Source organism: Parasteatoda tepidariorum, chromosome 6, assembly GCF_982258835.1.
Source record: "Parasteatoda tepidariorum strain Cologne lab strain chromosome 6, Ptep-v5.0, whole genome shotgun sequence".
NCBI classification, from domain to species: domain Eukaryota; kingdom Metazoa; phylum Arthropoda; class Arachnida; order Araneae; family Theridiidae; genus Parasteatoda; species Parasteatoda tepidariorum.
This window is the reverse complement of record NC_141760.1, coordinates 61353378-61376350: the sequence shown is the minus strand read 5'-3', so window position 1 is coordinate 61376350 and position 22973 is coordinate 61353378. Positions and strand designations below refer to the sequence as shown.

The window sequence follows — 22973 nt, the reverse complement described above, 5'->3', positions numbered from 1 at the left end:
GTTATTATTCAATTGTTATTGTATTCCAATTTATTTTTTAAAAGTGAATAAAAGAATTTCATACTGAAATTTATGTAACTGTTTTCTTATGACAAGTATTAATACAAATATGTGTAAAAAAAAAATTATGAAAAAATGAGAATTTTGTATAAAAACCTGTATGAACTCTAGTGACATTATTTATTTTTGAAGTGTCAATTGAAGAATTGTTAGTATTTATATATTAAAATTAGAGTAATAAAATTATTTTTTTAGTATTCATACACAATTAGAAACTTTTTTGAATTATAGTTCGAATTTACTGCAACCATTGTACTATGTCAGGTGAACCATTTGATCATACGAATGAATTTTTCTAGTACTTGATAACATGATAATATGTGTTGATTTAAGCAAAACTAATGTTCAAATTAACACCTTATTAAGGTTTTTACGAAACATTATTCAACGAATTATTATGGCAATATTATGGCTTAAAATTAAGTTGATTATTTTTTAAGAGTTAGAGTTCTAAATAGCAGGAATGCGTATTTTAAGCATCTCTACTTCTCAAATTTTTGTAAACTTTAACTGATATTTATTTCGACAATAGCCTGACACAAACAATATACTTTTTAAAAAAATTTATTTTTGATATTAAACAAGTAGCAATTATATTTCTTGATCTAATTGTTTTTTGTTTTTTTAATATTCATACTTTTATTCCAAATTTTAGCGATGTGTGGCGCTGCAATTGAAAATGTGGAGAGCGTGCATCCACAAACAGTAGTGCTGCAAACTATTTGTTATGGATTAGTATCATGATCTTCCTTGTTATTATCTTAATTTCGTTCACTACTATTACTACTACTACAACAACTTCAGCTTAAACTACAACTATTTAAAAAAGAAGCAGTGTATTGTGTGTTTATCTCTAATAATACAAACTAAATTTGTTTCAAAAGCATGTTTCCCGTTCTCCATCCCGTGAAAAGTAAAAGCGTATTCGTCATCGTACTAATATGGATTAAAGCTTTGCATAACCAAGGTAAGTTAAGCATTTTAGTAATTTATATAAAGTTATAATATAACATTTGTTTGAATTTTATATTTTATGAACTGATCAGAGATTTAAAGAAAATTTATCTTTGTCACTTTAGATATATTTTCACGTTAAGAAAAGAACAATAGACGTTTTCTAAAATTTCATTATTCAAGAATATTTCTATATGCAACCAAGATTAACGTCGAAATATTACAAAACTTCACAAATATTCAAAAACATTCATAAATTAATATTTTTACATGCATGCTTAATGCAAAATTATTGTCAAGTATAACTATTAAATGATCTGACAGTTTATTAAATAGAAATTTCCTTCCAATCTGTATCATAAAATTTCAGTTTTATTAAGTTTTATTTTCTTTTTGAGATATATACTTAAATAAATGTTTTTTTTCCAGTGTCAGCAAAGGAAGAAGCTCCATTTTTAAATCCGATGGTTATTCCACCAAATTTAGCGTTAGGTGACATGGCTGAGCTCTCATGTACAATCAAAAGGGGAAGTTTACCAATTAAATTTGAATGGTTTCATAACTACAATAAAGTATCAGAAAATCAAAATTATAAAATATCAAGTTCTAAAATTGGATCTCAATTTCTGATTGAAGAGATAAAAGCTGTAGATATTGGAAATTATACTTGCAAAGCAAGTAATTTATTTGGTGAAGACCAAAAAAATGAAGCTGTAATGATTGAAGGTAATACGTTATTAAATAGTTGAGTTTTTTCTTTAATTGCTGTAACAAATAATAATGAAAAAATATGCTCAATATTGTTATTTAAGTTAATTTTTAATCATTTATTTGTTTTCGTTTCATTTGTTTTTTCAAATATCGAATACATTTTTCAGCTAAAGTCTCTAAACTTCTATTTTCTTTTTTTAAATCTCTCATGAATATGAATAAATCTTCAAGTTATAGCAACTTTAAATATTAGTTCGATATTATGTATTGTATTTAAAGTACTGATGCTAAAAATACTTTATAATTTAAATGAGTGAATAATTCACTCCATCTTTAAATATTAAATATTTCAATATTATCATAAATCAATAATAAAAACGATATTGCATGAAGATATTATAATATATACTAACAATATATGCCTCTATAGATACATAAATAATTGTTTTCTGCATTACTAATATTTAATCATTTGGAATTCTCCAAATAAATAATTTTTCAAAATATATATTTTTTTATGTGATTGCTGCTGATCAATATGTAATCATTTTCTTTAATCCTTAAATATGTCATTGATTGATACTTTTAATATTTTACATTATTTTTGCAGATTTTTTACAAAGGCTTATTTTAAATTCTACACCCTATATGATACACTGCAAATAAAACTCTTTCCTGCAAAACCATTAGTGAATTTTCTAAAATTATAATTGCAAGAAATACATCTTTTCTGTGATTCAAAGATATAAAAAACTTTAGATTTAGAAATTAAAAAAAAAGTCAGTAGTTGCATTGTTTTAGAATTTCAAATGCTAAAAGCATTTGTTATATATTAATGTAAATTATTAGATTATTTAGAATGAATGCATTAAAAAAATTTACCCATGTTACATCTTTATCATACTATAAACTAATTTTGAATTTTATCAAAATCAGATTACTAAAATAAACTTGTTTCTATATATTTATGCAAGTATATGATTATTTCTTTTATTTTTGATAAATTTCTGATATTATAGTTTGTCAAAATAACGGTATAAATAACTGTTATCCATATTTGTAATATTTGACATTATATTTTGACGATATGTGGCGCTGCAATACCATTGGTGTATTTACGTGTGTTATGGTTATTATCCTTTTAGATATCCTTTTAGATATAATCACGTTGCATTTATAATTTTAGGTTATTTAACGTAGAATATCTGTATTCATTTGAACATAATTTTGAAATTTATCTGTAAATTAACAAAAATCATTTTTAGAGAACAACTCGTGAAGCGGGCAGCAATATTTACAAATTTATATGAAAAATGGCGATATCTATTTTATTTTCTTCATTTTTGATATGTACTCTATTTTTAGAAGGTAAGTTTTTAAATTCATTTATTAGGTTGTTTTAGAAATTAAAAATTAATGTAGAAACTTCTATTTATTTAAAAACTAGATGCTACTAAAAGTAGAGCATACAATAAAATTAATAACTAATATTTCTTCAGAGTTAAAAAGATACATTTTATTCTTTATTTTTTTAAAGGCAAAACTGCTGAGAGTGAGCCAGTCTTACGCCCCATGTTTGTGCCGGTAAACTTAGCTATTGGTGATATAACAGAGCTATCTTGTACGATTAAAAAGGGATCTTTACCTGTTTCATTTAAATGGTTTCACAATGGAGAAGAAATTTTTTCTCATTCTAAGTACAAAATATCCAATACAGGAAGCAGTTCTCTTATTTACGTTGGAGAAATTCAAGCAAGTGATATTGGTAATTTCACATGTTTGGTCGAGAATTCATTTGGTCAAGATAAAAAAACAGAAACTGTTGTAATTGAAGGTATTATACTTATTGTTCAGTTATTTACATTTTAAAAAAGAACTATTTTATGCATTAAAATACATTGATAAAACTCTTAAAACTTAAAAATGTAGATTCGTCTTGTAGCTTTTATATTGACATTTAGATCATTATATTTAAAATCTAGATGCCATTAATGTGGAAAAGGATGTAGTACTGAAGAGTGATTCATTTTTGTTCCTTAATTTTTATAAACATTATTAAATAAGAAGTGTATAAAAGTTTATTAGATTACTCCCTTTACTTATATTATGAAAGTGTAAAAATACTTCCATTTTGTTACATCTCTCTACAATGTTAAAATAGCCTTGTCTGGTTGAGTCTCTCATGTTGTTGAAGACTTCTATTTGAGCAAAGTAATCACGTGACATTGCACTTCCATAATCGAACACATTTCGTATATCATTAATTTTATTATTTGAACTTTAAAACTATTCTTTGCTCTTATTGCGTTAAAAATTTATATTATTGTTCAAAATAAAAATGTTGTATTTTTTGTTATAAGTATTCGTTTAGAAATACCTTATAAGTTTTACGATAGTATAAACGCACCATTTCACTTCAAACTATTTTAGTAACCGTTTCACTTTAAAGTATTAACTAAAATATGATGTTTTTAATCCATCATAAATAAATAGTTATTTTTATCCCACTGTATGAAGAACTGTATCAAATCAAAAATGAGTATTTAAAATTGTAAAAAAATATTATGACTTGAATATATGCTTAAATTTTAAAAAAAAAATATAGAGGTATCTTTATTCATGAAATTTTAATAATTGAAAGAAAATTATTTACGGTAAGGGTACATGGCAACATCGTTGAATTGGTTAAAATCAGACATAAAATCAGACAAATTAGACATGAGTAATTGGAAGAAAAGTTAGTTCCATGAAATTAAATACCATAAATTAAATTGACTAATGTTTTGGAGCTAACAGTCTATTTTAGGTCGAAAAATAAAGTTGTATGATTTCAAAACAATCCTTAGTGAGTTAAGCAATCAGATGGCCTTTGTAAGAAACCTTTAAAGAAACATGTATCCTGTTTCTTCAAACATGTTGTAAGAAACATGTATCATTATTCATTTTACCTGAATGAGAATTATGAAAATTCTTAATCCCTATGAAAAAGTTTTATTGTTTTTATCAAGTGCTATTGATGCTACTTCAAATATTTTAGAAGTAGAGTTGACTTAAATGTCACATCCATAATGTTAAAATTTTCAAGGAATGAAGAACTTTGTTTTAGCTTGATTTGCAAAATGATAATGAATTTATTTCTTACACTACTTAAAATGAAGCACTCCTAATTTAAGTAAGTAATTACTCCTTACATTTTTTGAATATTTTGATTTTAGGATAAAATAATTTTGATTGAACAGTTTTTTTAAATTTATTTTAGTTAATATCTGAAGGAAATAACAACTTTTGAAGTATCAATTCTTAACCTAGATTGTGATGAATTAATTTAACAGTAAGTGATTTTAATTCAATGTAAACTTTTTATTGACAGTGTATTATTCAGATTGTTTAATTAATATTTGAATAATACTCTAAAATTATGGGTAAAATTTCTAAAATTTTAACAACATTCACTATTTTTCCATGTTTCTTATATATTTTTTTTACAAAAATTATATTTTAGTATTGAATTTGAATGGAGGTAATTGTTTTGTCTCATAACATACGTTTAAAAAAATACTTTTATAGGTAAATGTTTTTAAAACTTTTGTGTATATCAAGAATTTGAATTAAAGTTAGGATAAAAATCTACAAAAATTGAAATAAAATAACCAAATAATATTTTGCATTATAAAGCATAAAATTTTACCGTAGTCATAAATACTTTATTCAAATACAGAAAATATAATGTTTTATGAAATAGTAATAGTGTGAAAATAGGAAGAAAGTTTCTTAGAAAATTAAGTAAATGATCATTATTATAACAAATGATATTTTAAGTTCTGTAATAAACTAAATATAAATTTTAAATATTGAATTGAGGCGAAAAATAGAATACTAAGTATTTTAAAGAATTTTTCTTGTTAATTTAAAATGTTTTTTAAGAAAGATGGTTATATGAACTTAGATATTTATTTGATTATGCGAATTAATATTTATTTATTAAAAATATATATACACGATTTGCTAGTTAAATTTTTGAATTTATTTTAATTTAAAATTATTTTCACTTTTGAAAACATATATGCTTATATCTTTCCTTTTAAAAGGTCTTATTATTTAATTGATTATTATGTATACCATGCACAATTTTTTAATTATATAATTGATATATTTTAGCAAATAAAATTTATTAATGTTAGCAAATTCATTTAAATACTATTGATATCTGTCGCTGTTTGCTTTTATTATACATTATTTGATACTAAATTTTCAATGTTTCACTTTTTGTTTGCTTGCATAAAACTAATGAGTAAAATTCTTTAGTGTAACTAAATCAGACATGTTTTAACAATAGTTTTAAAATAATACGTTGAGTGGCGCTGCTATACCGTGTTATGACAATAATTGTAGCGTACTCAATATCAGCTTTTATATATTAGTTTTACTGTTGTTCACTACTTAGAAGAGCTTTGGGATATAATGCAAAATTTATTCTAAATTTAACGTACATAATGTTTTTTAAGACTTTTTCCGCAACCAATTTTTGGCTCCTTTGTGCAGTAATGACACGCGTAATTATTATAAGTAAGTAACATATAATATTAGAAATAATGTATTTAGAAATTAACAATGACCGTGTAGTGTTTACATGATTATATATTTTTTTGTCTATCATTCATAATGAAATTATGTATAAATGTGAAACTGATTGAAACTTATTAAGTATGCTGAGTAATTTGAGATTGTATTTTTTCTAAGTGGTCTACATTATTCAACTTAACGAAAAGAAAATACTTTTATTTTAATATCGAGAATGGTTGAAAATGTATGCATGTTACAAAACCTAGAATGGTAATTTAGTTAATCTATACAGTCAAATAATTTTAAAAATCTATTAAGGATTAGTTTTTGTTTTAAAAAAAAAGCAAGCATGTGTTATTTTGCAAAAGTGTCCATTTTTTATTTCCTAATACAATCGCTAAATAGGTAACCAGTCTAACCTACCAATGATTTTGATAAAAATAAGTTTTTTTTATTTTGAAATTGCATTTAATAATTATAAAATTTATTTATGACCGCAACGTCGAAATTTATTTATTATTAATAAAAATTTATTTATGACCATTAGTTGAAGTCACAGATTTTTTAATCTAGTATACAGGTGAAATGATACATTATTTGAATTACTATAAAAACTTGATATTTCAAAATTATTTTACATAACATGTAAAAAATGTCCAATTAATTACAATGTTTTTAGAAAGGTTTGCAATGCAGTGAATTAAAAAATATTTTTGATAAAAAACATTTTATTAATTCTAAAAATAAGCATAAAGCAATAAAATTGTGTATTTCTTAATTAAAAATTCACTGCACCAAAACATTTTAAACAATAACAAAACTTAAAAATGACATACTTTTGAGTTTAATAAGGGCTCTTCTCACTCTCTACGTACAATTTAACATAGTTTACATAGTTAAAAACTTGCAATTTCACAAAATACTTAGCTTTGCGTTGTACAAGTACTTTATATATTATGTATAAACTTATTCATATTCAAGGCAAGTGATTTCAGACATGAACTTAATTAAGTTATATCAAATTAAATTCATTCGTGATTTTTATTTCGTCTGTCACACTGCTATATCGTTTCAAAACTTTTTACAATTTCAATTAATTGTTGCTTCTTAATTTTATGTTAAATTATGACTCAAACTTTATCGAACTATTCTTAATGATCTTTGCTAAAAAAAAATTTTAAATTCTAGGTTTCACTTTAAATGAGCCTCCATTACTGAATCCTTTATTAACACCTCCAAATTTGGCTATAGGTGATATTACAGAGTTTTTTTGTAGTGTTAAAAGAGGAAGCTTACCTATAAATTTTAGGTGGTATCACAATGGTATTGAAGTAGAATCTCACCATAAATACAAGATTTCTAACAGCAAAAGTAGCTCTCATTTCTCAGTTGGAGAAATTGCAGCTTCTGACAATGGAAATTACACATGTTCAGCATCAAATGATTTTGGAATGGACAGTAAGACTCAAATTATTCTAATTGAAGGTAAAATGCTCTTTTATTTGCTATATAATTTGTGCGAAAATTTTGTGCTGTGTAGATAATCAAAATTTAGCATAAAATGATTTATTATTATATTCTTGACACTTTCATGCATTATCCGTAAAAAAGCACTCTAAATAAATTAAAAGTTTGGAATTCTTGAGAAAAATAAACCAAAACAAATACAAAAAAATTAGTCTTAAATTTATATTTAAATGCAGGAAAATATTAAAATCTAATCTAATGCAGAAACAGATAGGAATTGAAATATAGATGTATTAATTGATAGACGTATCTGCAAATAGAAATTAAAAATAGGTAATTAGAAACACTTTCAGGTTTTGTCTATTAATAAAACAGGTTTAGATATTTTTTATCCCACATTCCCAAGTATTTAAACTACTGATTTTAACTCTTTTTTGCTTCTCCTAAGCTTAATTAATAACTTTTTAGCCCCCAAGGCTTAAATTTTTTTTATTTATGTTTGAAATGGATTTTAAAGATATTTATTAAGGGTCGCAATTATGGAACAGCTTGTATTTTATATAAATTTTCTTTTAGATTCATATAAGAAACATGTTGCTAATGCGTCCTTTCTGCATTTTTTAAAATAAATATTCATGTATTGAATTCAAAATTAAAGGGTCTTTATAAATTTTATTATGAATTGTTTAATTTCTTTTCCTTAAACTTTTGACCTAGCCTTTATTTATCTTACATTGTAATCATATAATTCTTTTTAGAAAATAACTATTCCTTCAAAGTTTATGCATTTACTTGAAAGATATATAAAATAATCTTCTTTAAATCATATCATGATTTCATATTTGTTTGAAGAAAAGTATAAGACTACTAAAAAAACAGGTAATTATTTATTAATTTTTAAACAGCTTTAAGAAACAGTCATTTTAATTCATACTGATATTGAAAATTTTTTAGGTCAATTGTTCAAAGAGTATGTGATCGAAAGAAGATGATTGATATTTACAGAAGATATCAAAAATCTGTTTGATACTAGAACTCAAAGAAGAACTTACCAGATATTTTCCTGATTTGATGTGATAAACAAATTATTGCAAGACATGTTTTTACATAGGGAAATATTTCTTAATTAACTGAACTTCAGGTAATAATTAAAAAACTATTAAAAAATTAATTTTAAGGCACAAAAATTTTTTATAATATGAAATGGAATATTAAAATTCCTTTAAAAAATAATGCAGTTTCTTTAATATCTTCAAAATTGAATATATTTTATAAAAAGTACATCGCAAAAACTTCGTAATTATTTAATCATGTAATTGTTTTAAAAGATTTGATTTTATTATCAAAAACAGTATTAAAATTTTTTTAAATTATGTTGTACGACAGATTGATGTTTACAAAACATACTTGATGTTAACATAACAATTTATTGATACTAACAAAATAGTTTAAATCCCAGAAATATAAATCTTTTACTAAGTAATATGTATTTACACTTCAGAACGAAAGTCCTATACTATTATTTCATTTTTAAAAAGAATTAAAAAATTTCTATGTTTGATGTTTTTGCAAAGAATTAGTAATATTACGTTGCAGTAATGCAACTTAATTTTAGGAGTAACTGTGACAATGTATAAGCGTAATTTGAGCCAAATAGTTATAATATTGAAGACTCAAAAATAGAAAAGGTTTGAAATTGCTTCTTTTTTGTGACAATATTTTTTTAAAGCATGTTGAAGAATCATTTTATTAGTAAAAAATTTTATATATATTCTTAAAAAAGCGTCTTCTTTTCCTGATAATTGCCATAAATTAATCAAAAATTAAGATGTTTTATTTTATTTTTTCATTAGAAAAGAAACTTTATATTTTATAATTATAAATTTAACTTTTTTAATTGTTAAAGTAATATTTTTATTACATTTCTAAATTTTATATGCAAGATCTTTTAGAAAAAATTTTAAAACTTAAAATTTATTTCATTAAGATATGTTTCAGTTGTTTTTGTCTTTTTTTTTTTGATGTACTAGAATTAGTAGCATCTGACTCAACAAATATTAGTGATTTCCACACACATTTACGATCAAATTTATTTAAAAATAATATAATTATCAGAAAGTACTTAAAATGATTTAAACTTTTTCGCCTAAAATTTATAAAAGTTTTTACCAGCCTTATTTACTTTTAGGAATTTTATTTAATGAAAATTCAAATTAACATTTCTTTAAAAATTGAATTAACCTTAAGGCATTAAATTATTTTATTCTCAGTGCCTATAATCCCCTGATGAGCTTTAAGCTAAACTTTGATAACTTTTAAAATTGAATGATTCATTATTAACAAAAAATATATGAAGTACCCGAATAATCCGAAAATTGAATCGAATGATTAGTTAAGGAATTTTATAAAAAATTTTCCTTTTTAGAGTAAATAAATTTATAATTAGTTGTGTCCTAATGCGATATGTGGCGCTAGTGTCACGTTTATGTAAATTTACGCTTTGTTTGTCTCTATAAACTCGAACTAAGCCTCATCACTTTCTTACTCTAATTGCTTATTTTGTGAATAATTCTAACTAACATCATAGACACTTATAACGCCTTATCAATCATGAATAACGCGTTCATTGTTTTCTCAATTCTTTTAATAACTGGACAAAAAAGTACGTACTTGTGGTTTTTTTTGCTTACAATTAAGATGAGTTTTGTCTAAATAATCTGAATTTTCAAGAACTATTGAATACAATAACAATAGAATAATAAGCAAATTATAACTACAAATTGTAATGTCTAGAGATGAAATGTTATACCAATAATTTAACATAGTTTAGTCTTCTACAGCATAATACTTTTTGACGTTTGAATATCAATTATTTGAAATTGTTTTTAGTGTATACAACAACTTTTTTAAAGTTAAAAAATATCATTATGTTCATACGATGATAAAAGTATTACCTTTCTGTCATTCTATTAATTAGCATAATGTTTGTACTTAAATATATTAACTAAGATCATAGCAAAAGCTTCCAGAATTAATTATACAAACTTTATAACCTTTATAATAAGAGAAAAAAGACTAAGATTATATTTTATATATTATTATCATTTCTTTTTTAACTACAATTTTAAAAATATTTATTTGTTTTGTTTAAACAAACATATTTTGAAATTGATTTTGAACCTATTATTTTCTAAACGTTTCTGAATGGTTTCTAAATCTAGTGATTCCTGAACCTAGTTTATTGCCTGTGCTTATTTTAAAATATAAAAAAAAACCTGTAGTTAAATTGTTAGTTTTCGAAAAACACAAATATTTTAAAATTTGTATGCATTAATGTTGCTTCATTTTTATTAAATTTAATCAATATATTTTAAATAGTACTCGCAGTTTGGGGTTGTAAAACAAAACTTAATTTTGTTTTTAATCTTTTTTTTCTTCGAAAAATCCTGCACTGTTATTCACATAATTTAACTAACTTGATGCTGCACTATTTTTGCTTTTAATGCCATTTTATGTCCAATTGTTGTATTTCTTTTATTTATTGTGCGTCTTTTTCAAAGTGTCCAATTTTTTTTTCTTAACTTGATCATATTCCTAGATATCAAAAGTATAAACAAATATATTTACAAATAGGTAGTTTATATTCTTATATCTGATTTCAAATATATTACAAAATTATTAATCAGATGGATTTAATTAAAATTTGTGATTAAACTTTTTTAGTTTAATAATTACATTTATTAATGACTAAAAATTAAAAGTTTCTAAATTCTAAAACTAAATTCAGGGTAATTATTTTTTCATAATTTCAATAAAAATTATTTTACAATTACCTTAAAACCATGATATTGTTTTTAATTTGATTTTATAAATGCTGAAGAGTGTAATTAAAATGTCTTTAGATGAATACGTTTTCTTTATATCATTTTTAGGTTTCTGCAATGAAGTTCCAGTTTTAAATCCTTTACTTGTTCCTCCAAATTTAAGTATAGGAGATATCACAGAGATATCGTGCTCTATAAGAAGAGGTAGTGTGCCAGTAAGATTTAAATGGCTGAAAGATAATGTTGAGGTTTCTGCTTCTTCCAAATATAAAATTACCGACAGTGGTAGTGGTTCTCATTTAAAAATAGGAAAAATCCAACCTACAGATAATGGAAATTATACATGCAGTGTAACAAATGCTTATGGAGTAGATGAAAAAGTTATATCTCTATTAATAGAAGGTAAGAATTATCGACAGCAAATATTTGTATTGAAAAATATCTCAAATAAAGTTACTTCAATGGCACAATTTTTTTAAAGAATGTATAATAAAATTCGTGATTTAGACCTTTAAGTACTTAATTAATACCTATTCTTCTTAGTGATTCTCTTGTGTACTTACTTTTTTCATCCTGTAAAGTTTATCTTCAATAATGTGTAATAGAACAATTTGTGTGATTGTGTTTCATGGGATTATAAAACAGTGTAAATACTATTTTGAGAGAATTGCTTCTTAGACTTAATCTATTTATGAAAACTTATATTTGTTGACTATCAATGAAATTAAGATTTTGGTAACTTTACAGTAGTAATAGCTTTCTCACAGACATTTGGACTAACAGTATGAATACAAGGAATTCTAAAAATATATATTATAGCTTAAAATTTCTTTCCAGCCGATATTATTGATATTATTGAAATGAATAGGTATAAGCTAATAGACTGTAAACATTTTTAATTTCAATTTCACATACATATACGTATTTGGGATAGGGTTTTCTCTTTTCTAGATAATGTAATTTTGTCATTTTTTGTATGTATAGAACTGTGTTTAAAATTACTGTCCTTTTCCAAATTTTTTTTAAATATCTTTCTTTTGTCTTTCAAAATGCATTTTAAATTAAAATGATGATGATTTGCTAATATTAAACTAATTTAAATTTGAAAATATCATAATTTTTAGAAGTTCAATGATGAAGAAACATTGGATAAAGCTCTTATACACCTTTTTCCTCAATTTTTCCTCTACCATGCTCTACTTCATTTCTTATTTTTATGGCTAACTTCACCTCCTGTCATTCTAAATAATAAAATGGCGCAAAATTTTTCAATTTTTAATTTTCCGAGACTTCCTTGTGTTTTTTTTATTATTATTTGTTTAGAAAATTCTAAAAAGAAGCGAAATAATATCTTGTGTTTTGCCTGTGTCTAAAACGAACTTTTAGAAAAAATAACTTAAATATGTATACGTATATAATTTTTTAGCTGAAGTTATTCATTTTTGTGGAACTATTTGTGAGCATAAATGCGAAAATAGCCAATTTCAATGTGTATGTACATTAACTTCGAAATAGTAACAAGAGGTATCACAATAAATCTTCTTTAATTCTCCATCCTATAAATTAAAATATTGGGTTACTCTTAATTTATTTTTTTATAAAACTTTAGTGCTATCAAATTATCTCTTGCCTTATGGAATTTCAAAACTTTTCTATTTACGTATGAATCATTAAGAATTTTGTAAGGCTAACTGTTTTACTAATACTTTCAAAACTGCATTTACATTCATTGTTTCTAAGACAAATGAAACAATTTACTTATACAATGTCTAGAAGTCTACATTAGTTAATTTGTAATTAAAATTGCAAATTATTTTTTATACAAAATCTAATGTAAATATGCATAGAAGATTAATACTTTGATTGGTGATTTGTTGAATTTAAAAATAATTAATTTATTTATCCATTGGAAATTTAATTAAAGTTAAATGCATAATACTTGAACTTATATTACGGAAAAACCTTCAGATGCATTCACTTTTGAAAATTTCTTGAATCATATTGTTTTACTATTTAACTTATAAATGTTATTAAACTCCTGTATACTTTTATTTGAATAAATGTAATTAGTAACTATGATGACAATTTTTATTATTTTAATTATTTGGTCTTATTATTTATTCTTGCTTTTCAATTTCTAATTTTTTTTAAAATTTACTGGAACTTACAAAGTTATTGAAACCTTCAGAAAAAATAGACATGAAGGATCTTTTAAAATTTATTAAACATGAATGTTCAAAAGTTTTAAAAAATATCGTTTATTTTAAAACGAAATCTTCTTTAATATTAACTTACCTGAAATTATTTCTTTAATATTACGATATGTGGCGCTGCAGTCACATTGTGTAATTTATAATGTTATTTCTTTTTTAGCTTTCCACAATGAGCTACACAACAAAAGCTTATCTTTTCCCTAAGGCATTTGTTAGAGATTATGTGATAATATTTAATAATTAAAAAAATTTCCTCTTTAATTGTTAATTACTGAAAAATTGAAATACTTTGAAGTAAGCATACATTTTCAAGTTAAGATGACGTGCTTAATGGTTATCATCATTTGGATATACACCCACCTAGGTTAGTATATTTCTTATACATTTTTCACTAATGTCTAGGCAATTCTGTTATTATTTAAATATATTTCTTTAACTTATTTTTGTAACTATGTATATTAAAATATTTATGTTACCTAATACTTTATATAAGTCAATAGTTTTAATTCATATGAAGTTTGTGTATTTGTACGCTGAAACTCTCGATGATTAATTTAAATGAAATTGAATTATTTTTAGTTAAAGGAAATGAAGAAATTCCTGTTCTAAATCCTATGATTGTACCACCAAACCTAGCTATAGGAGATATGGCTGAACTTTCTTGCACCGTAAAAAGAGGAAGCTTACCAATTCAATTTCAATGGCTTCATAACAATGAACTAATAAAACAGCATGAAAAATACAAAGTATCAAGCTCTCAAATTGGATCTCACTTTCTCATTGGAAAAATCAAACCTTCCGACATCGGTAACTATACTTGTAAAGCTGAAAATACATATGGTGAAGATAGTAAAACACAGAGTGTTATTATTGAAGGTAATAATGACATCTTAATTTTAAAAAAGCATTATTGAAAGTATGATTTTAGAAATTTATTGTTTTTAAATTTAAGTAAAAATGAGATTGAAAGTATTTTGTAATATATTTGAATATTTTGTTAATGTTTGTTTAACATTTTATGTATTGTTTTTTCTATTGCTCCTCAGCATTTAAAGTTCTTCCGGATATCTTCTTCATTCGTTGATTTAAGCGCAGTTAATTTCAAAAATTTTCATTTTATTTTTCACCAAAACAAAGCAAATTTTGAGTTTCAAATTGATGATTTATTATGTAACAGCGTTGGGATAATGTTTTTAGATGAAGGTAAGTTAAATTATATATATTACATTTATTTCATTTTTATTTTTGTGTATCTATCTATTTTGTGCATCTATTATTGTAAAGAATTTCTGATATGTATTTTTTTGCATAGAAATTGTACTTTTTAAATATTTTATGAAACGACAAATGTATTAGATATGCCATTTTTAAATTTTTTTTGTTTAGAGTTAAATTATTTTAGTTCAACAATGTGCCTAAATTTCAAAAACAATATCACTTTTTTCCTAAGAAAATAGTTAGATGTATCAGTTTAATGAAACCTTATTTTGCGAGGATTTCAAAAATTAAAAGTTTTTAAGAAGTTGCTGATTTTGTCTATGAAGGTATGACTACTTATACATATTAATATTTTAAATATAAATATTAATGCTATTTTTTATTACATTTTATAGACTTAAATTACTTGTTGGCTTAAATTTAAAAATATTCTTAAAAATATTTTGAATATGTTTTAATTTACATATTCTTAAAATTGAGTACCTTCATTATATTTATAATTTGAGTTCATAAAATAATTTTAAATACACATAAAATATACTAGTTCTAATACTTTTACAGCATAATTAAATTAATGTTATTTTTTTACGTTGAAACCATGTGAACTGAACAATGCAATCTTTATGCCTTATGTGCTAACGCTGCTACTGTATTTGCATTATTCTCATTCTTTCTTATTTATTTCTCTTTTTGCTAATACAAGAATATCAATTTGTTTTAGGCTATTTTTATTTTCTAAGTATAACTCAAGAATGTATTTTAGGCTAAATATCGTGCATATAATACACTTCATTCTTTCTTTCTTTTTCGTATATTTTTACATATTAATATTAACAAAATACTATTTTGTGCCAATAATTGCAATTTAAAAATGTTTTATCACTTCTTAATTCTGTTTTTATTCTTCTAATTATTAATTTTTATTTAAAAAAACGTTCTTTATTTTCTTCTTTACTGCATTCTTTGATGTATTTAAAATCAGCATTATATTTATAAAATATATCCATATAAATTTATTCACATAATATTAACAATAGTTTTTAACTTTATTTTTCTAACGACATGTGGCGCTGCTATCTCAGTATTCAACAAACAATATTAAGGCTTGATTTTTAAGGCTTAGCTAAAACTGATTGCATTTAGTTTTATGCTTTATATAACTTTTGATTCAATTGAATTTCAAAAAAGACTATACATTAAACGTGGTATAAATTGCTGAAAAATATAATGTGGAAATGTAGTTTGATATGCTGCCTTTTAGTTTTGCAAAAGGGTATGTGTTCTATGCTCAAAATAATTTATACCTATTTATCTACGTTTTATTTATAATCCAATAAATCAGTATAATTTTAGCAGTTTTCTTACGTTAGTTTTAAAACAGTATTTTGAGATATTTTCTTTTATATTTAAGGTTGTTCATTATTATATAATTAAAGAATAATAATTTAGACTTTTACGTTTCTCTGTAGTTTTTGTAAGTATTTATTTATTTGTAACTTCAGGATTAATAAATGTACAGTGGAATTATTATCAGGATTATTGAATATACAATGATGTAATTTTTTAATTATAGAAAATTGTATTTAAATTCATTTTTCATTGACAATTATTATTTGAAAAACTAAAGTATTTTTTTTCAAAACATTTATTTAAAGTAATTATAAATAACATGTAAAACTTATGTTAAAATTTAAATAAACTATTGTTTTTAGTCTGCATATTAAAATGTTATGCGAAATTTTAATTTACATTTAAATTTGAAATTGAGAAATAATACAAAGTTTTCCAAAACTGTAATTTTCAAATACGATCCGAGAATCACAGAACAGCAATAACGCAATTATTTACAAAATTATATCTCATTGCTTATTCAAACATTTCTATATGCTTCCGATATTCCTATTTTGTAAAATAAATTTCTAAATCAATATTGAATTTATTAAAAAAATATTTATTCTGTTTTTACTTCTAGCTTTTACTAAGGAAGAATCCCCCATTCTAAATCCAATGTTTATACCACCAAATCTAGCACTTGGAGATATGACAGAACTTTCATGTACTGTTAAAAGAGGCAGTCTGCCTATTACTTTTGATTGGTATCACAATTACAATCTTGTAAATGATCATCAAAAATACAAAGTGACCAAATCTCAAACAGGTTCTATGTTTCGTATAGGAGAAGTTACTGCTTCAGATAATGGTAACTACACGTGTAAAGCAAGAAATTTATATGGTGAAGACAGTAAAACAGGGAGTGTTCTTATAGAAGGTATGCATATATTGATGTAATATCAGGATTTCGTAAAAATATATGCATGTTTTGTTTTCATGCAATAACTTTGTGTATTTTAAATGTCTTACAATGAATGTGTTATATTCTACTCATTAATAAATGCCTGCTAATTTGTTTGGTTTAGAATAATTGATATTTTTCCTATTAGTGAGCAAAATATCCATAATAGCATTTATTTCACTAGTGCTTTCTAGTTTCTTTAAATTAATTATTGGGTATGTTTAAAATATAAACGAAGACAATAATTTTACTTTTATTTGTAAAAAATATTATTTTTAAGGTATAACAAATATTTTTAAATTTTTTCCACTCTTTCGTTTATATTGGCTTTCTGATTGATTTTAATGGAAATACGTTATTTAGTAACATTTATTAGATAAATAAATTTTTTAAGATCTAAAGTTTTATTTCACATTTTGCTAATATTTATTTAGATTCGAATTTTTGTTCCGAAGGTAAAATAGAAGTTTAATATTTTTTCTTTAAAAAGAGAAATATATAATCGTAGGTAAAAAAAATGCGCATATTTTATAAACATCTTACTCAAAATAACAACTTAGAACAAGAAACAACATATTTTATTATAAAATATGTTGTTTTATTTAAAATATGCTGTCTTCTCAATTTGTTCTATTATAGATTCAAAATGTCTTATTATATTTCTGGTTTATAGCGCATTATATTTCAAATAATTCAGAATTGAAACGTTTCATTTAAAAAAAAATTTTATCATCACTATTGCATTGAAAATATATCGTACATATTTTTGTATTGATGGCTGCCTGATAAACTTCGTGAAACTGATTCATTATTAGTTTATTACTTGTTACATAATTGACTGAAATTTTTGAAACTTGAAATGTTTTCAACTGAAATGTATTCGTTTTAAATCTATATAAGGCTCAGTATTGCTGACGTTGAATATAAAGCAACTTCTGCAATCACTTGTTAGAAATTGCTGAGTTATTTTTTATTGTTGTTGGTTGAAAAAAAAATTCTGTAAATATTGACATAAAATATAAATACTCATGTGTTAAAAGTTGCTAAATCTGAGGAGTTTTAGTGCTACAATTTTTTAGGTTAATTACAACAGTATTAAGACACTTTTTGTATTAAATATTGCTTTGCATGTACGCGTAGTTGTCTCCAATCACTCGTGTACACGTAATTCTACTTGCTCGAGTAGTATGTCTCCATTTTTATTCTGTATATTATTGAGTTTACATTCTATTATTTTGTATTAATACACTCATTTCAATAATGAAACTCATAAAGAATCTGTTGAAATTACGAACTGCCCAACTCATAAAATGGAGGTTTTAACACCACTGAAACTACTTTTTTTTAAATATATGAACTTTATTGTCTAAACATAATTAATTTTGCGATGCTTTTTTTTTATATGATTTAGTTTATCACCGCTTATTTTAAATGTTTATTAAAGTGATTATTAAAATTGAAAATTGTACCGCTGACCTTTCAATGTATCCTGATGTGTAAATTCGATATACTCTTTTTTAAGGTGAATAAATATGCATTACATCTTGTATCTCGTTACATTATTATAAGTATACATAAAAGAACAATATCACAACGCAAATAATTATTTTCTTGAGTACAAAATATATTATTAAAAATGAATAAATTTTGTACTCTCTGTATAATATGTATTTCTTTAAATATGGACTCAAATTTTGCCCTTAAAATTAATTCTGTTACTTATTTTCGAAATATTTTTATAATGTTTAACGTTATGTGGCGCCACTGTCACAGTTTACGATGCATAAACAAATGGCTATCAAAGACTGACTCTTGTTTGATTTATAAATTGTAAACTCACTTGGCATTACTATCTGTATATTTAAAGTTTTTTCTGAATTAGAGCGTAACAATTTCATTTTATTTAATATGAAAAAGCTTTCTGCAGTTATATTTACATTTTGGATTTTCTTTTTCATTCAATTTAGTAAGTATTATTAGTAACTGTTATAAATGTCATATCTCCTGTAACAGGAGATCGATTATTTTCTCAGTTTTGAAATTCATGGGCTTAGAATGTTTCTTAAGCCCTAAATGATGTATTTTAATCCTTTTGAAAAACTATTTTATAAAGGTTACGCATCAGAAGAAGCCCCTATATTAAGTCCATTACTTATACCTCCGAATCTCGCAATTGGTGACACAACAGAATTCTTGTGTACAGTAAGACGGGGGAGTCAACCAATTTCTTTTTCGTGGATGCACAATGGTTATGAGATTGAAAAACATTACAAGTATAAAACATCTAATGGTAAGACAAGTTCGCAACTATCAATTGGAAAAATTCAAGCATCTGATATTGGTAATTATTCTTGTGTGGCAACAAACAGATTTGGACAAGATACCATGACTGGTAGTTTAATAATTGATGGTAAAATGTTTTTGAATATTACAAAATTTTAACTATGTATATTATAATGAATTTAACTCTGAAACAGTGTTTTTTATACTATATCTCTACAACGTATGTCTCTGTCTATAACGTATCTCTATAACGTATGTATCATCTATAAAATGCTACTAATCATTACAGACAACTATTTTACAGTATTACTTAGATCAGTTGCTACAAATCGCTTACTTCAATGTTCTAATTTGCTGAAATTATTTTATTGAGGAATGTTTACTAATGCAGATACGCATTGCAAGTGTAAGATTAAAACAGAATAACATTAAATGTTGCTTGATTGTTTGTGCAGTGTGAAACTGTAATACAATTTATTTGATTTTATCAGTTCGCGAATTTAATTATTGAAAATCTTTATAAACTTTTTTATCTTACTATTTCTATAATAATAGCAATATTTTCATTCACAGCTTTCTTAAATAAACCCATTTATCTATTCTTCAACATACAATCTTACTGAAATTATTTTAATGATGAATATTTACTGATGCATTGTATGGATTAATTATAAGAATCCAATAATCGTGCATACTTTATACATGTTCTATTACATTGTATTTTAATAATTTATCAAAGCATTTTAAATATAAAACAATTAAATTTATCATAGAATCTTGAAATATTAGAAACTTTATTACTTCTCACCGAATTAGGAGTAAAAAGAATAGATGCATTTTATTTTATGAGCTTTTAACTCAGAATGCAAATATTTATTTCTATTATAAAAACTTATTGTAAACAGTTTTGTTGAAAATCGTTTTATTTTAAAATAATTTAAAAAAATACATTCTTTTACAGTATTTGTGTTGTGCCATAAGGTTTGTGAAAGTAAAAACGAATTATTTGTAGTACGCAGTGAAATATCCAGTATCAAAATACGGTATAAAGCACAGGCACTTTGGGTGCATCATCCGTAAAATTCGTTTTACCATAAATATTGTACTATGATTTTTAGAGAAATATTGATTTAATTTTAGTTATTCAATAATTTTACGGTAATTTTTATTGTAAAAATTATGATATATAAGATTTTTTGTTCCTTAACATGTTTCGGTAAAGAAGGATTGCATGGTAAGATGTACCGGCACCCAGAGTGTCGGTACTTTTTACTGAAATTTTTTACTATATAGAGATTTACTACAATAACCAAACTTACATAGAATTGTTTTCCTTATTTGAACTAAAATAATAAGAACTGTAATACTAAAAATAAATAAAAGTATGATTGGCGTTGTGTAACAATTTTACTGTGTTTAATTTACTGAATATCAATTTTGACTATCCAACAAAAGTTTGAAATATATTAAGGATATATGAATAATACACTTTTATAATGAAGATAGATAAATACATCAACGACATTTTTGAATAAAAAAGTACTATTTCTATAACTAATTTTTATTTCAAGCAATATGTATTAATCATGTATAAAAATCGATTTTATTTTGCCAAAGTACTGAAACAGCTAATAAAAATTTGAAACTGTACTAATTAGCTAATGTTAACTTCTATATTTTAAGCATTTAATTTTAAAAACGTGTTTTACAAAATTTACAATTTCTTAGTTGTACAAAGAAAAAGCAAAGTGCAAAATAATATTTGAGGGATTTAACAAAATCAAACAGTATTGAACAATTAATTAATGTCTCAGGGTCATCTGATTTTTAATAAACAAAAATAAGGTTTGTATTATAATTAACGTTTCAAATATAGATGTGTCAATTTTATTCCAACTTTTCCTTTTTTAACTTTTCTAATTTTATGTTAAATAAATTTATCGCATTATGAGCGAATTTTATATATGTTATACAGTTGTTTCTTGTTTTTGCACATTGCCACCGACATAACGTAAAATGGAGATGGCATTTAGAAGAAATGCATGTATATATCAAATACTATTTTTGACATTTAAGTAAATAGCATTCATGATTGAAAAATAAATTATATTTCCGTTAAAAACATTTTAAAATAAATGAAAATGTAATAATAGTGTTACTTTTGTTAATATTCAAAACATTTTTCAAATCTGATCCGATTGTTCAAACTTTTATCGTTATGTGGCGCTACAATACTGTTTGTTCATTCTAAGTTCCGTAGCGTTTAATAAATGAAGTCTTGTTATTAAAGATCTATTCGTCTTTGTGATTCAATGTATCAATAATATTTTTATTTTATGTTTTAAAGAAACGAATCATATATATAGCTACCTGTTCCAGCTATGAAATGAATTCAAAATTCACACTCAGTTGCAAATACTATTGTTTGATGTATATAACAAGTCTGATTCATAAAGGTAAGCAGAAGAGCTCATATCATGATATTTTTCATTGTCACCTAATCATTAAGTTTTTCGAATATTTTTGAAAGCTCATTAACATTGTTTTTAAAAATACTTTTTATTTAAACACATTATTAATGGAAAAAAGATAATTTTTTGTGTTTGAATCTGTATTAATTTTATCATGTACTTTTATATCTGCTAATATACTTATGTGCCTTTAGAATTATATATTAAAATTTGAAATTGTTTAGTTTTATGAAACAAATTAGGATTCTAAAAGTAATATAAATAGAACGAAATAGAAAAATAATTATCATCATTTCAAAACTGACCATATTTTTGCATCCTCTCCTATAATGCAGTTAAATGATGCTTGCACTTTTTTTTCAATTCCTCAGAGAAATGATTTTCGAAGTTATAAAAATTATGTAATAGTTCGACTAAAAATAATAACTTTTAAATTTTCATTTTTTCAATTGTATTGAAAAACTTTTTATAAGAAAAAGGATGTTTTTACCAAACTATGGAACAAACTTTTTTTTTAATTTTTTTTTTCATAATAAAAAATATAAATATTGCAAATTAATATTTTATTATTTTTAATTAGGACTGACTTTAGAAGATGCACCTATTTTGAACGCTCTTCTTATTCCACCAAATCTTGCTGTCGGTGATATGACTGATATTATGTGTACAGTAAAAAGAGGAAGTTTGCCTTTAGAATTTAAATGGCTTCATAACGGGAAAGATATGCTTTCACATTCAAAATATAAAATAACTTCCATGGGAAGTGCTTCTCATTTATCATTAAGTAAAATAGGAGCAACAGATATCGGAAATTACACTTGCATTGTTAAGAACTCATTCGGTCAGGATAAAAACACAGTGAATGTAGTTTTAGACGGTAAGTCTTATCATGTAAGATTTATTTTAATTATAAAAT

The 22973-nt window shown here is 23.8% G+C and overlaps 1 protein-coding gene across 15 annotated transcripts in view; it reads left to right on the top strand.

Moving 5' to 3' along the window:
- The window catches only part of LOC107452311 (cell adhesion molecule Dscam1), a 112380-nt gene that overhangs the window by 29755 nt on the left and 59652 nt on the right, over positions 1 to 22973 (top strand). Inside the window, exons 1-2 of one of the 15 annotated variants that reach the window (XM_071178571.2) lie at positions 753 to 1027; positions 1444 to 1740. The exons of 7 other annotated variants lie outside the window; for them this stretch is intronic. In XM_071178571.2, coding sequence (XP_071034672.1) covers positions 946 to 1027; positions 1444 to 1740 — 379 coding nt within the window. In that variant the 5' untranslated portion in view covers positions 753 to 945. Of the gene's footprint in view, positions 1 to 752; positions 1028 to 1443; positions 1741 to 2822; positions 3094 to 3262; positions 3560 to 6088; positions 6292 to 7476; positions 7774 to 10236; positions 10418 to 11687; positions 11982 to 13911; positions 14157 to 14371; positions 14669 to 16088; positions 16284 to 16982; positions 17280 to 19066; positions 19270 to 19416; positions 19714 to 21801; positions 22043 to 22637; positions 22935 to 22973 lie in introns of those variants that run through there. 7 more of the 15 variants (XM_071178581.2, XM_071178590.2, XM_071178584.2 and 4 more) reach the window with 7 other exon arrangements.